The following is a 15,000-nucleotide window of genomic DNA, read 5'->3' as shown; positions in this document are numbered from 1 at the left end:
CATAATGGATAATCACAGATTGAGATTATTGAGGCCGTCTCCGATGCAACGTCCAGGATCGCTGCGGCGCTGAGGAGACGAACGCTTTCTATCCCAGCTCTGTGCTGGTGTATACGGAACGGAGAGCAGGGATAATAATCTGCAGCCGCCTTTAGTTTAGCTCCCAGGACATTCCCACAGCCAAACATAGGGCTTGTTCCTCTTAAGGTGAATGGCTGCTATTGTCATGCTTTGTTAGCGTGTGCTTGTGATTACAGAGGGGGATGAAAGAAAAGACCCCCCCCCCCCCCTCATCGAAGTCAGAAGAACGGCCATTTAAAGATGGATGACGTGGAGGTTCTGCAGTGGCGTTCATCACGCGTGTTCCTTTGATCAGCCATCTTCCCACCCAGTGGCTCCTGTGATGTCACTTTAACTGAAACGTCGATTTCCTTTGTCTGCTGATGGAATTGTTCCTTTACTCTCAGCCATCAGATTGTTGTGTCTCCCAGGTCTACGCTTCTGTGTGGGTGAACACATGATGCGACCCGGAGATATTTATCTGTTATGAAATCCTGTCTTGCTTGCAGCTGGAAACGGTTCACGCTTTAGCCTCATTAGTCAAACAGTCATTAGTTATTAGTCGTTTTTTTTAAACTTGTGATTCCGACCTGATCCATTGAGAGCTGGTTTTGTTCACGGTTGAAGAAGAGCTGCTGGAAATAAAACGTGTCAGGTGTCTAAATCCCTCCTCTGCGACCTCAACCCCCGAAGTTCCTTTTCTAATGTCGAGCTCAAACTCAGAAACTTCCACGAGAACAAAAAGGCCAACTTTAAAATGCGTCCAACGATCTGGAGTTCTCTTCCATCAAACAGAAGACAAACGGTGTCTTCTGTTTGATGTTTTCATTTTCTAACAAAAGTGAAATAAAATAAACTGCTGTGACGGGACGCGTCAGATGTTTTCTTTCAATTATTATTCTAACACTTTGCTGTAAATGGAATACTCTTACCCCGTAGCTGGTAATATATATATATATATTATAATAATATTTGCGGAGGTTATCTTAAAAAATAGTCCGGTCATGCTTTATTTATACCTAAAAGTTAAAATACCTCTGACTCTGATTGAGAGTATTTTTAATGTGACTTAGATAAAATATAACTCGAGATAAAATATAAAGAGATGATTACACGCCATGATTACAACAATATGTGTTTATGTACTTTCATTTTTAAGGGGGTGATCGATTTATTACAATCACATCTTTCCTGTCCATCAAAATCTTGTTTCTGGCACATAACTCCAAAAAATCATTCTGCGTTTTTTACACACAACAAAGTACTAAAGTAGTGTGTATTGCTATTTTTGATCTTTATTTTATATTTCCATGGATACGGTCTCAAATATAAGGCCCAGTCCAGTTAGGTTGGGTTTGGTGCCATTGCTGTGTTGCGGGATCCTGAGTGTTTCATACTTTAAATAGTCATTTCTCATCAGGACATCTGCTTTCAGCTTAGTGTTTCGCTCCAAGCTCAAAGAACCAAATAATAAGTTGTGTGTTTCTGTTTATCAAGAAAATGAGTCAGGAGAAGTCTTGTGTGGGTGAATGCATCTGGTAAAAGTGTGTGTGTGTGTGTGTGTGTGTATAAATTGTCTCCTTCAAGCTTGGGTCCGCTGCCAGAGGCCTGCCAGTTTGAGGGTTCTGCGGAGGATCTTGTCCGTCCCTAGCCGGACTGCGCTCTTCTGGACGGAGATGTCGGGCGTTCTCTCCGTGCTGCCCCGATCTTTGACTCTCGCCTTCTTTTCCATGAAGGTCCCTGCTCCTTCCGGCTGCTCATGCTGTTCATCTTGTAGCCAAGCGTCTCTAGGATTAATGATGCTGCTGCGTAGATCAGCTGATTGATCTCGGTGATGTTTGCGGTAGGGATACTTAGCAGTGCTGTAGCTACACCCTCCGGTAGGGATTCCGATGGTACTTTGTTACTTAGCCTTGGTGAGCAGGAGGTATCTGAGACCACCAGGACTTCATGATCTTCTCTCTCAGGTCAGCTGCTCTCCCTATCTGCTCTGTTCTTGGCGCTTGGGGTGATGAAACCACCCCCAACCTGACCTGGCGTCCTGACCCCCCCTTGCCGCATGTTTGTATTTTGGATGAGGCACATTGAGAAGCAACTTCTTCCTGCTGATATTAGAACGTTGAGCCACGAGTTGTTTCTTGCTCTGGGTGGATGTGCGGTTTTGAATCAACCAAGCGTCCCACATTCTCTGCATGTACCCCCCTCTGCTTGTTAACCCGGGAGACGTTCAAGCCAGTGTGACTCTATTTTTTCGAGGTACTAATGTGTGGCATGAAGGGCCACACCGGGAAGTTGTTGCCCCGACCGGGATTCAAACCCCCGATCTTCCGTACCAAAGTCATATATATATATATATAAACTGTGCATGATATTTGTGGTATGTGCAATCTTCAATATAAATAACAACATATGTGTGTTTTCACATTCAGGCACGTGATAAGCAGAGTGGAGATCTGGCAGCCATCAAGATCATCAAGATGGAGCCAGGTGGGAATCTTACCATCACTTTCTGTCATTACGGTACATCTAAATGTGTCAGAAAATAACAAAACGCATCTTCATCCTTTCACTCACATGTGAATATTTAAACATTAAAACTCTGTCTGCTACATTCTAATTTAGTTTTACATATTTCCCCTAAAATATCTATTACTGGTTTGTCTTTGAACGAAAGACCTCAGACTATCATCGGCTGCGTGTTTCCAGCCTGTGACCGGTCTGCTGAAACACCCCACGCTTTCTTTTGATGCTCACACCCTTACTCACAATGAGTGTATCAAGGGGCTTTGAATAAAACATTACAAAGAGACGGAGCAAGGCACCAGGAGTCATTATTTCCCACAGTGGTAGATGAATATAAGTCACATAAACAATGAACCGCTCCACTCCTCCAGTAACCGGAGAAATCCGCAGCCATTCGTCACTTTTGATGAACTGATAATAAGTCCAGGCACTGCAGTTAATCTGAGTTGGGAAAAATAAGACCCTGTTTAGATTCTATCTGTTAGTGAATCGCTATAATTACAGCTACACTGTAGAGAAGTAAAAATGAGATGTCAGCATAAAAGTCAAAATGCACAATTTTGATATCTTACTGTAAATTAGACTAAATTAATTCTGCTGCCTGATATCTTTTATTCTGGAGTCAGACATGGTCTTAAAGAAGTTGAAACGTCATGCCTTAATCAACGCCAGTGACTGTCTCACTGTCAGTGCAAGCAGACAGGGGAGACCCGCGGGGTTTCAAACACCAGATAAATAAATGCCAAATATATCAAACTGATGTTTGGGATAAAAAAAATTAAGATTCCATTAATGTCCAAAAAAAAAGTCGGAAATCTGTTTCTTTCAATCTCCTAAGAATAAACACAATAAAACAAACTATGTACAGGATGAAGTAAAAATGTCCAAAGGTACGGAGATCAACAAAAACCTTTTGAAAATACGCAGTGCAACAATGAATGTTGAGAGATCATCTGAGATGATCCACACCAACACCTTCGATAGTCAGAGGGGTGCTGCTGGTGACCTCTTCTGGGTGGACAACAATGGAGTTGGTTTCATCATTGCTGGTGATGAGGCCCACCCGAGTTGAGTCTTATGCCAACATGATGATACTGGTACTGGTTTTGGTACTGCGTGTGGAGCACAGTCATGAGTCAGTAGGGTGAAGAGCAGTGGGCCAAGCACACACTCTTGTGGGGCTCCTGTGCTCGGCATGACTTTAAGAGGTGGAAACTGACAAATCCTAAAATAATAAACATTGAGCTCTGCTGAAATTGCTTTGGCAGAAATGTCCCGTCAGTTATCTTGTTAGCACGTCGTATGTCGTTAATACCCAATATGTTCCGTGTTGATGATTATAATGTATCATGCCTCTTTGTTTGTTTCCACAGAGGATGATTTTTCTGTCATCCAGCAGGAAATCATCATCGTAAAGAGCTGCAGGCATCCCAACATTGTGAAATATTTTGGCAGCTACATCCGGTACATCGTCTGGATCAGGTTTCTGCTCTTATTTGTCTTTCATGCATGTGCTCACTCAGGAATCTTCTATTATATTGGCAGATCTAATAAACTCTGGATCTGTATGGAGTTCTGTGGGGGTGGCTCTCTCCAAGACATTTACCACAGTGAGTTAGTGCAACATGTGTGTGTGTGTGTGTGTGTGTGTAAATAATATACATCTAAAATCAAGTAAAATACCCCACGCTATTTCTTTTAACAGCTTTGTGTAAGTAGGGAGGATGAATTTGTAGCTACAACATTGATCATAAATTGCTTTGTTTTCTAACATCCCGTGAATCCAGCCTTAGACCTTGTCTGGTGATGCAGTCCTGTACTGTGCAGGCTGTAACTATGAAGCATTGTTACACTGAACTGAACCCCAGCGCCTCATGTTCCACAGCGACGGGTTCTCTGACGGAGCCACAGATCGCCTACGTCTGCAGAGAGCTGCTGAAGGTAAAGTCACACCGATTACCCAAAGAAAGCAGGACAGGCCCACACTGCCAGCAGGAGAGCATTTACACTGCCTGTGTGTGTGTGTGTGCGCGTGTGTGACCAGGGTCTGGACTACATGCATTCACAGAGGAAAATTCACAGAGACATCAAGGTGAATATGTGTTATGTGAGACTTTTATTTTGCTCTTTTTAAAGTTCACTACTGTATTATTTCAACAGGACGCTGTGAACACTGTGCTGAAAGTGAGCGTTCAAACACTTAGTGAGAATAAAAGTAGAGTAATAAAGTTAACTATAAACTGTTTATTTATCATTAAAGCAGCTGTGAGAGAATATATATTTTAAAAACTGTTTAAAGATTTAATGATCAAAATCTGAGAAAATTCTAATGTCAGATATTTTGTGAGTCTTTTCCTGAAGGATCTAAAAGTCTTTGTGTTTCTGTTGTGTTGATGTTGGCCCGGTCTTCTTTCTTCCTCCAGGGTGCCAACATCCTGCTCAACGACCAGGGCGAGGTCAAGCTGGGTAGGTGGACGTGTTGCTTGTTCCTGCAGCCCCTCGGCCACATTCGTTTTGTGGTGGTCGAAATCCAACGCTTAATATTCAACTGAGGCAAAAGCAATGAATAGAAATACATTACAGAAAATAAAAACCGTTGATCTGTAACGAGGCACTGAAGTCACTCTGCAGAAATAGCATGACGAAATGAAATCCCCATGAAGTAGAACGAGTGTATTTGATTTCATTTCGATGAGAGGCTGTAATGTTTCTATTATTTGTTTCTTTGTAGCTGACTTCGGGGTCTCGGCTCAGATCACAGCCACTCTGGCCCGGCGGATGTCCTTCATCGGGACGCCATATTGGTAGTTATTAAGCTTATCACTCTGCTCTGCAGCTTTAAAATAAAGACACGTATTTCAGCATCGTGGAATAGATGTAATACACGCGATCATGCAGAATGACAGAGGCAGGAGGCAGGTGAAACAGAAGGTTTAATCCAAAAACGAGAAGAGCACTGAGAGCGCAAACCTCCGCCAAGCAGCTCGCTCCCCTCATAGTTAGGTTTACACCGTCCACATGGTGATCTGGATCAGCACCAAAAGGTTCTCGATTGTTCTTGTATCTTTATACACCAACCATGAAAAGTAAACGTGAATCAGAGTTGATGTGTGTTTTTAACAAGTTTTTAAAATCCGTAAAGGGAGTTTTCAATGTTAAAATGCAATATTCTTTCCTAACGTCATTCTGCATCCAAGCCACGTGAAATTCGGCAGTGAGGTAGAGACCCCCAACCCACAGGACTGTGTCAAATTCCATAAATGTTGGTCAATAATCAACCAAGAAAAAAGTCAAAGTGATACAAAAGCAGGATGCAAAGCAGGCGGGAGCTCAATCAAGGATCAAACAGAGTGATCTAAACATTCAGGTAAACCGGAAAAAAGCAACATGTGTGTGGCAGAATGAGCAGACTCCCAGCTGATTGGCTGGCAGGCTATAGGCTTGAAGGCGTGGTGGAGGGTGGCAGTGTCCCTGTGACTAATATTAAAAAGCTTCTAAACTGCTGAGGCTAATCAGATTACTAACCCAGAATATTTAAAGACCAGTGTTTGAATTCCTGATAAATTTCTTCTACCTCTTCTCTTCGGTCTGATGTGACTCAACCAGATTACGAGATGATTTCCCTTTACGTGTGTATCTACTGATACACACGCCTGTTATGCTTAAGTGCCTTGCTGCGGTGTCCCCTCTCAGGATGGCACCAGAAGTGGCAGCCGTGGAGATGAAGGGGGGCTACAACGAACTGTGTGACATCTGGTCTGTGGGCATCACTGCCATCGAGCTTGCAGAGCTGCAGCCGCCGCTGTTTGATGTTCACCCGCTGCGGTAAACACGCATCTCAACTGTAGGCGCAGCGTAAAGGTTCATTTAAAGGTCCAAACAGCGACTGACTGGAAACTGCAATGCAGTCTGGGAGAAATATATGTGATTTCAGCACTTTAAGAAGTCATTCATAGAGATCCAGAGCTGCGCCGCTAAAGACAAGTCTATATTTGCATTCTGACCATCTGCACGGAATGTGTTTTTGTCCATTAATATTTGAGACCACTGGTTTCAAGTAATGTCTGCAGGAGCACCAAACCTAAAACGCACTGACGTTCTGGTTCATGCCGATGTGACATTCACAGAGAATCTGATTGTGCTCGACGGTGTTGTTTCCTGCAGGGTTCTGTTTCTCATGTCAAAGAGCAGCTACCAGCCGCCCAAACTGAAAGACAAGTCCAAATGGTAACTAAGGAAACACACGTTTATGCATTTTGTATCTATTTAATTCTTCAGGGGACAAAATAGCTCTCCCAATATTGGATAATCTGTTTCCATCCCCCCTCCCCCACACACTACGTTTAGGAATAAACAATGTGTACGGTAGATTATTTCCACATCACAAAAATTCGGCGAACATCTCCTTTCCTGCAGGTCGTCCATGTTTTATAACTTTGTAAAGTCCATGCTGGTGAGGAACCCGAAGAAAAGACCCAGCGCCTCCAAGATGCTCTCAGTCAGTGCTGCTCACTTATCCAATGCAAATCACACCACCGTTTTTAAACGGCCAACATATTCCGATGGAATAAAAAAAAATCACCAAAGATTTTGATCATTTCAAAACAATATTACACTTTCTATAAAAGAAATAGTTGCAGCGGCAAATATCTAAATTCCACAAATATTCTTTCTCTTTAAACAAATCATTTTCTTTATAATTCATTTTGTACATTCATCATTCACATTTTAGCAAATAAAATGTGTTTTCAAAAACATGACTGGCTTAAAAGTAACTCTCAGCCTCCTATTCGATGTGCTTTTATCTGGATTGGACTATTGATCATGTCTCTGCCCATCCTCTCTCTGCAGCACGTATTTCTGACACGACCGGGCCTGAACCAGGACCTGACCACGGACCTGCTGGAGAAGTGTCAAAACCCTGACAAGCTGAAGGTCAACCTGGTGATAGAGGACGACGAGATGGAGGTGAAGCATCAGTCAACCTTGTGGCATGAGCCATAGCTAGAACTTCATCGTCCTTAGATCCAATCAGTTAGAATCTAGTACAGATTTAATATATTATTTCATTCTAAAACATTTTATTTGACTGAAACCTTTGGTTCATTTAATTCCAGATTGCAGGTAAAACTCGAGCCTTTTTAGCCAACTCAGCGATCTTCTATCACTCGACTGATCAAATGAATCGCTGCATGCGTTTTCTCATTGCCTTCAGGTGTTGGAGCCAGCGTCGCTAAAGAGGATCCAATCTGTCAGCAAACACAAACGGGCCGAGAGGGCACACTCCGATTTGAGCTGTAAGAAAAGGCACAACTTATCATGTTAGCTGCTCTAAACATTTTGAATTTTTTGTGTTTTCTTAACAAGTATAGAGTGAAAAAGTAGAATCAAAAAGTATTCGTCAACATTTGTCTTTTTGCTTTCTTTTTCCGATTCAACTGTTCATACATGCAGGGAATTTTACCCTGAATTTTCTTAAATTTAATGGAAAATGTACTATAAATATTGCAAATACAGTGTATAAGATCAGTTTGTGGTAATACTAAAATATTGTTGTATATAAATCCATGTAGTTCCGTTGTTTGCTCTTCATCCTTACTACTAACTAGTGATAAATGAAGCGTCATTCCTGCAGTGCCATTTTTCTCTGATCCTGGTCTGTTATTTGTTAAGTTATATTTGTTTCATCCCTGAACACTGAACAAGTTTGATCCATCAGAGCTTCTGTTCAAGCTTCGCTTTGAATGAAATCTTTTTCTTGTGGTTGTCCAGTGGAACAGGTCTGCACTCAAAGGCCTCTGAGGAAGCAATCGCCAAATGCAACGGTACTGTGTGTACAGCAAATGTGTACATATACGTATAAATATATACATCCATATAGTACACACATGTATCATACATGCTTCAAAAGTTTAGAAACAGTTTACCGTAAGTTTGTAAATGAAAATGCATTCAAAATAAAAATGTGTTGCGTGTATTTTTTGATTTGTACTGTATAGGCTATTCCGGGTGCATATATTCCTACTGCACATGCTTTCAGATGTCCATACTTACATGTATATACTGTAGTAAAAACAAGTAAAGAACCACCACACGTGATACTGGTATGGTACTTGCTCCTCTCTTGTGTTTAAATATTCCATGTGGTTTTCTGACAGTTAATGGCTTCACCGACACGAACCAGGAATAGCACGAGTCCAGTGAGGTAACTGGGTCGCCAGCCACTATCACCAACAAGCAAGGCTGATTCAAATACCTCACCCCTCCTTTCTCTCTCCCTATCAGAGATCAGGACACGTCCGATGATGACTATGACGATGTGGCTATGTAAGGAAACAAAAATGTCTTCTTATTTTCTGATGTTACTTTACATGGGCACCACCTCATAGGTATTCGTTAATGTCCTGTCCTATAAGTTCAGCAGTTTGGACTAACGTGTACTCTCTGTGTTTTTCCCACCTCAGCCCTACATTACAGCGCAACAGCCCTCATTCTACGTACAATCTCATCCTCCCCGATCATGGTGACCCACCTCCTCTTCCTCCAAAGGTGAATGCTGATGGGGTATAAATCACAATCACATTATTTGAAAGTTTTGTCCAAACTATGTTCCCATCTTGTTGGCGAGAAAACATTTATTTTCAGCTGTAGCTCAGGAGTCCTGAATGCAAAAAGCACTCAGAACGTCTATCTGCCTCTCTGTGTGCAGCCCAACGTCCGGGCAAGCTCAGAGGAATGCTTAGTAGGGGGGAATGATCCAACGAGGAATCCCTGCTCTCTGTACGCCCCCTCCCCTCTGATCCGGACTTCCAGTTGGACAGATGTCCGAACTGGGCAACAGTCACACTCAGGTGAGCCGCTTCATGGTCAGCAACTGAAGGACCGACATACCAGCACTCACAGCGATTTCCCAATGGCAGCGAACATTAATGAGCTGATTGAGCGCCTCATTGTGTGTTAACGTGCGTGTGCAATCCAGATCCTGCATCGACTGCGGTCCAGCTGAATGACGGCCCATTGGCGCACCCTCCTCCTGACCTCCCGCCTAAGGGCAGGCGCAGACGGCAGCACAAATCAAAGGTACAACTGAGGACAAAACAAAGTATCTAGGATTGTCCTCTGTGTTGAAGAACTATCCCCAGACATAGAAGCGTGTTGAAATGAGAACAGAAACCTAATGCAGCCGCGTGTTTTCTTTCAGAGGGGTTAGTAACTGCATTTCCTCTTTGATTTTCCACTTCTTCTCGCCAAGATATTCATACGACACACCCATGCAGTTTAATTTGTGTTTTCAGGAACCTGCTGAAAGTGTCAGCCCCAGCAGGAAGAAGCCCCCCGTGAGTCCTCCTCCCACCCCGTGTGTGTGTGTGTGTGTGTGTGTGTGAGAGAGAGTGTGTGTAGGTGTGTGTGTGTGTGTGTGTGTGCAATGTTACCAACGGAAAGCTATCAGTTCATCAGTATTAATATCTTCAGTTGATCTGAAATCAACGTAGAAATGTATAAATGAAGTGAAATGCGACACTACAGTCAGTTCATGTTAATTTTATAAAGTATAAAGGAATTAAGATCGCTCCAAACATTTACGGGTATTGATCAATGTGATTCCATGATTCCCTTATACTATATGCGTCAGCTGTTTTTAAGGAAGCGTGAAGAGTCATAACCGATGACATCAGAAAACGCTAATTAAGCAGACAGAGAGGTGACGGGGGAAACGTCTACAGCAGGATCCATGAACGCTAACGCTTCCATCGGCTAGCTCAGCAGGTAGAGCATCAGACAGGGTTCAAGTCCAGGTGACATCCTGGGCACTGCCCTTCAGCAAGGCACCTAACAGCTCCCATGTGGCCGTCCTCCACCTCTTTGCTCCGTCATTCTCTCCATTGCATGCGGATAGGATCTGTGTGTGTGTGTGTGTGTGTGTGTGTGTGTGTGTGTGTGTGTGCGCATAAAGAGAATTTCCCCACTGAGAGATAAACAAAGAGTCTTTCTCACATGTAACTATTTTCACGTTGTTGTTATCTTGTATCTATTTCTATTGACTGTTCTGATTTCTATTTCTGTTTTTATTGTTGTCTGTTTTACGTTGCTTTGTGTTCTGTTGGCTGCACAACTATTTTCCCCTCGGGGATGATTAAAATGATCTTTGATCACTGGTATAAAGGAGGGAACAAAGTGAATTCTTAAATATCCTCCCTGTGCTCTCCAGGCGTACTTTAAAAAGATCTTCCATGGCTGTCCTCTTAAAATAAAGAGCACTACAACCTGGGAAAACCCGTCTTCTAAAGGTCGTATTATTGAATAGCGAGGCTGGTGAATGTCCCGCTCTGTTCGGTTTCTCTGAGCAGCTTGTGTGTCGTCTCTCACACAGACCAGATCCTGATACTGGGAGCAGAGGAAGGAATCTACATTCTGAACCTCAACAGCACCGAGGCCACGATGGAGCTGGTAGGATTCATCGGATAAAAACCCGTCTTTGGCTTGAAAACAAATTCAATTTTGCTGAGCTTTAAATAATTATTTTTATTTTTCTGTTCATGTTTATTTTTTGTGTTTTTGGCCCATTTTTTTTTCTCTTGAGACTGTTGTTACAAACCTAGAAGCACATGTTGAGGAATTCAGTCACGGCAGACAGACGAGCTGCAACATACCAAAACTCTGAACAAACACCTTCTACGAAAACGTGAAAATAAAAGCGCAGTGAATAAACCAAAATCCCGTTTCTCTTTCAGTTGTATCCTGGAAAGTGTTCGTGGGTCTACACCATTAATAATGTCCTCATGTCTGTATCAGGTAAAGGAACTACTAGCCTGGATGATGTCTGCTTCTCTGTATCTAACTCCATTTTCCTCTCAGCATGTTGGTTGCCAGACTTTTGTTCTTTCATAATCTGGAAACCAACTGTGGCATTAGTGAGGAGGAAATCTACATAAAAACTTACATTTTCATCTCAAATGTATCCTCTGTCCGCAATATCATTACTGCTACGACTATATTACTACTACTACTAATAACATAATTTTATATTATTATTCAACAGTCAGCAGGTGAGAGACCCAATCTGTTTCTGAGATACATTTGTGACAACTTCTGCTGAAGGAATTAAATTATTTTAGACTTTTGTTGCTGCAAGTCACCAAATTTGATTCCCATGGATTTGTCTGTGAAGGCTTTGACATGTCATCATCGTTCATCATTGGGTAACAGAAAATGACATTTGAACATCTCTGGGATCGACCCGACTGACTTCTCCTCATGCAGCTAACAAGCTCTTCCTTCTTCCAGCCATTGAAACAATTGAAATGCCGAACAAGGAAGGCAATAAAAGCCATTTTCACCTGCATCTTATTTGCAGGTAAATCCTCACAGCTTCACGCTCATTGTCTGAAGGAGTTGTACGAGCAGGCTGGAAGAGACCAGAGGATGGTGGCCTTACCGACCCACAGACTTTTACCAAAGTAACTCTACACTCTCATTGTTTTTTCAATTTCTATCTCTTCCTCGTGATTGATTTGAATATTTTTTTTTTCCATCTGTTCATTAAAATAGAAAACATGTATTCTGTCTTCAGGAAAAATGCATTGACATGTAAAATACCTAATACTAAAGGCTGCAAGTCCTGCTCAGCCGGTGAGAGAATAAACAGTGCTTCTTATTTTTGTCATAAATAGCATTAAAATAATGCATTCATTCCGCACACGGCTGAAGCTCCGGGGTGGGGGGGGAGTTTTTACGCTTCGTCTTTGTCTCCTGTCCTGCAGCAGGTAACCTGCAGCGAGACTGTGTGTTCCTGTGCTGCGGGCTGGAGTCCAGTGTGATGCTGCTGCAGTGGTACGAACCGTTGCACAGGTTCATGCTCATTAAGGCACGTACCTGAAGCCCTGTCCTAAGGGGACTAAAGTCTACGCTGTATTTTGGGTGAATCAGTGTGTGCATGTTATTAAGGCAGTTGTGTTTGTGAAGTCAAACAAAAACAGAAGTGAGGAAAACAAATTTGGTTTCTCCCAGGCATTGCCAGTTTCAGGCTGCAGATATTTAACCGTGTGTCACAGTCAGCGTAAGAAACTTGGAACGTTTCCCTAGATTTATTTATTTGATGTCATTTTTACTGTGGTCAGTTAATGAAATGCAAGTTAATATCGCTCTTCCAAGTGAGATGTGTAGTATGCATCTTCAGGAAAAAGCCCAGCTTTTACCCTTCCTTTAAAGTTTATAGATGTTTTGGACTGAAGGTATCAAAAGAGTGAGCAGAAAGGAACTGCATAATGTGATGATGGAAAAGCCATGAATGTTAAATAGAAATGTATTTATGATGATACTGAGGAAATACAGTGTATGCAAATTGAGATCATATACATTCTGACACAGCAGGACTTTCAGTTTGCACCATCCATGACGATTAACCCTGTCGACAGCTTATAAAATTACTTGGCAAAGGACATAAAGCATTTTATGGCCACCATTACATTTGTGACCCTGCTTCCTTTTCTGCTCTGCGTGAGTTAAAGAAGACGTAAAGTCACGCTTGCCTCTCCTCCATGCTTTGCAGCATTTTGAATTCCCGCTGCCCAATCCTCTGCGTGTGTTTGAGATGGTGGTGGCGCCCCAGCAGGAGTACCCGCTGGTGTGCATTGGCGTCTCTCGAGGTCCCAGCACTAACCTGCCAGTCACTGTCGAATACATCAACCTGAACTCCAACACATCCTGGTTCACCAACTCTGGCCTGGGTGCGTTTCAACTGCATTATTACAACTGTTATAAACGCTTTAGAGTAGAACACTCCACCGCACTACACCGTGATGTGAATTTGCAGCAGACCTTCTTGACTAATTTCCTTCTTCTTCTTTTGTGTGTGTGTGTGTGTGTGTGTGTGTGTGTGTGCGTGTGTGTCTGTGCTTGGTCTTACAGAGAAACCTTGCCCAGAAGTAGTTCAGGTCAACCAGCTGGACAGCAGCTCACTGCTCATTCTTATAGAAAGTAAGACGTTTCATTTAACAACTGCTATTGCTATTAAAGGTCTTACATTGCAGAGCGACGCACGTAACCACACAAATATCTCTACTTGCTTATGTTTTACATGCGGTGGCACATGACATGTACAAACATTTCTGCTTTTTAAATTCAGATTACATATATATTTTTAGTAGCATCATTTAGAGAATTCTTGGCATCAATATGTGACAATGGTGTAATCCCAAATTATAAGCAAGGATCCTCTTCATTCTTTACTTCTTGGTCCATTTGAGTTCTGATGTAAATCCAGATTTTGAGATAATACTAACCCTATTGTTATTCACGTCACATTATAAATGATCACAGTACCATTGTTTGATGGGATCAATCACGGGAATCCTGGACTGAAGACTAATGGCTACGTTTTAGTAGCCATTAGCCAACACAAACCCTGTCTTTCTCAGAGTCAGTCCATATAGTTGGTCTCGGAGGGGAGCTGAAGAGCAACAAGACCCTACGACAGGATGCCCCCTTGCCTCGTGATGTTGAGTCTATAGGTGAGAACAGGCACCAGTGACGTAGTGAGAGATCACACCCCAGTATTGATGCCGTCCATCTGGCTCTCCAGTCTATTTTGAGGACACACTGCTGACAGTGTGGCGGCATGGCTGGCAGAGAAGGAGACACGGTTTCACCGAGGTACTTGAGGAAACCTCTGACCCCAGGAAGATCTACAGGCTGGTGCAGTCAGACAAGTATGTCTTTACTCGCTCCTGTGGCGTTAACAGCCGGCTTCATCGCCGGCGCCGCTCCTTTCTTTCCGTTTGGACCTGAGGGCTTTTGTTGCTACTTGCAACCATCCAGCACGGCGTCGGTTTCTTACAAACAATCGTTGAACACGTCACCCCGTCTAGGTCAGCAAGGCTGTAACAGGCTGAAGGCTGACACCAGCGGTGGGAAATGAACATGATAACGATCGCCGTTTGTAGTTAGCGCTAAAACCAAACGGCAGCCGACGCAGTCAGGAACGTTTGGTCATGCAAGCAAAGTGTTGAACGAATTCACCACTTTACCATCAAAGCTAATGAGAAGGTGGCCGTAGCGGCACCACACCATGATGGCATGCCCTATAAAGTGACCTCCCATGCATTGTTTCACTGAGGATAAGACGCTTTGAAGTCCCTGACCTTGTCACTGCAGGTTGGTCATCTTGGAGACACGGCAGACCACGGATCAGTCGGGGATGTCCAACCTCTACATCCTGGAGATCGCTCAGAAATTTGTCATGCTGTCCTGACTTTCCTGTCTATTGTGGGCGACTCATATCTATCTGCTTCGACTCAGAACCTCCATCCGCCATCGTTATCTATGGCTGGCATGGATATCACAGCCTTGGTATTTACTTTGTAGATAGTAGATGGGCTTCAAATCCATGCTGCCGAAGAGGATTCTTGTGCTGAAAGT

At 43.0% G+C, this 15,000-nt stretch overlaps 1 protein-coding gene across 1 annotated transcript in view; it reads left to right on the top strand.

Annotated features, from left to right (window-relative positions):
* The window catches only part of LOC137915364 (mitogen-activated protein kinase kinase kinase kinase 5-like), a 19,717-nt gene extending 4,738 nt beyond the window's left edge, over nucleotides 1–14,979 (top strand). The window contains exons 2-31 of the mRNA XM_068758701.1: nucleotides 2,490–2,547; nucleotides 3,957–4,047; nucleotides 4,129–4,193; nucleotides 4,469–4,524; nucleotides 4,628–4,675; nucleotides 5,007–5,049; nucleotides 5,315–5,387; nucleotides 6,277–6,408; nucleotides 6,748–6,810; nucleotides 7,000–7,081; nucleotides 7,435–7,551; nucleotides 7,799–7,880; nucleotides 8,356–8,408; nucleotides 8,742–8,788; nucleotides 8,869–8,910; nucleotides 9,048–9,132; nucleotides 9,293–9,434; nucleotides 9,563–9,663; nucleotides 9,879–9,920; nucleotides 10,793–10,871; nucleotides 10,955–11,031; nucleotides 11,316–11,376; nucleotides 11,939–12,041; nucleotides 12,155–12,213; nucleotides 12,345–12,448; nucleotides 13,133–13,310; nucleotides 13,492–13,560; nucleotides 14,001–14,093; nucleotides 14,165–14,291; nucleotides 14,737–14,979. Coding sequence (XP_068614802.1) covers nucleotides 2,490–2,547; nucleotides 3,957–4,047; nucleotides 4,129–4,193; nucleotides 4,469–4,524; nucleotides 4,628–4,675; nucleotides 5,007–5,049; nucleotides 5,315–5,387; nucleotides 6,277–6,408; nucleotides 6,748–6,810; nucleotides 7,000–7,081; nucleotides 7,435–7,551; nucleotides 7,799–7,880; nucleotides 8,356–8,408; nucleotides 8,742–8,788; nucleotides 8,869–8,910; nucleotides 9,048–9,132; nucleotides 9,293–9,434; nucleotides 9,563–9,663; nucleotides 9,879–9,920; nucleotides 10,793–10,871; nucleotides 10,955–11,031; nucleotides 11,316–11,376; nucleotides 11,939–12,041; nucleotides 12,155–12,213; nucleotides 12,345–12,448; nucleotides 13,133–13,310; nucleotides 13,492–13,560; nucleotides 14,001–14,093; nucleotides 14,165–14,291; nucleotides 14,737–14,833 — 2,469 coding nt within the window. The 3' untranslated portion in view covers nucleotides 14,834–14,979. The remainder of the gene's footprint in view (nucleotides 1–2,489; nucleotides 2,548–3,956; nucleotides 4,048–4,128; nucleotides 4,194–4,468; nucleotides 4,525–4,627; nucleotides 4,676–5,006; nucleotides 5,050–5,314; nucleotides 5,388–6,276; nucleotides 6,409–6,747; nucleotides 6,811–6,999; nucleotides 7,082–7,434; nucleotides 7,552–7,798; nucleotides 7,881–8,355; nucleotides 8,409–8,741; nucleotides 8,789–8,868; nucleotides 8,911–9,047; nucleotides 9,133–9,292; nucleotides 9,435–9,562; nucleotides 9,664–9,878; nucleotides 9,921–10,792; nucleotides 10,872–10,954; nucleotides 11,032–11,315; nucleotides 11,377–11,938; nucleotides 12,042–12,154; nucleotides 12,214–12,344; nucleotides 12,449–13,132; nucleotides 13,311–13,491; nucleotides 13,561–14,000; nucleotides 14,094–14,164; nucleotides 14,292–14,736) is intronic.
* The last annotated feature ends 21 nt before the right edge of the window (nucleotides 14,980–15,000 follow it).

This window comes from Brachionichthys hirsutus, unplaced genomic scaffold (genome assembly GCF_040956055.1).
Source record: "Brachionichthys hirsutus isolate HB-005 unplaced genomic scaffold, CSIRO-AGI_Bhir_v1 contig_1018, whole genome shotgun sequence".
Classification (NCBI taxonomy): Eukaryota; Metazoa; Chordata; class Actinopteri; order Lophiiformes; family Brachionichthyidae; genus Brachionichthys; species Brachionichthys hirsutus.
This window is presented reverse-complemented; position numbering and strand designations above follow the sequence as displayed.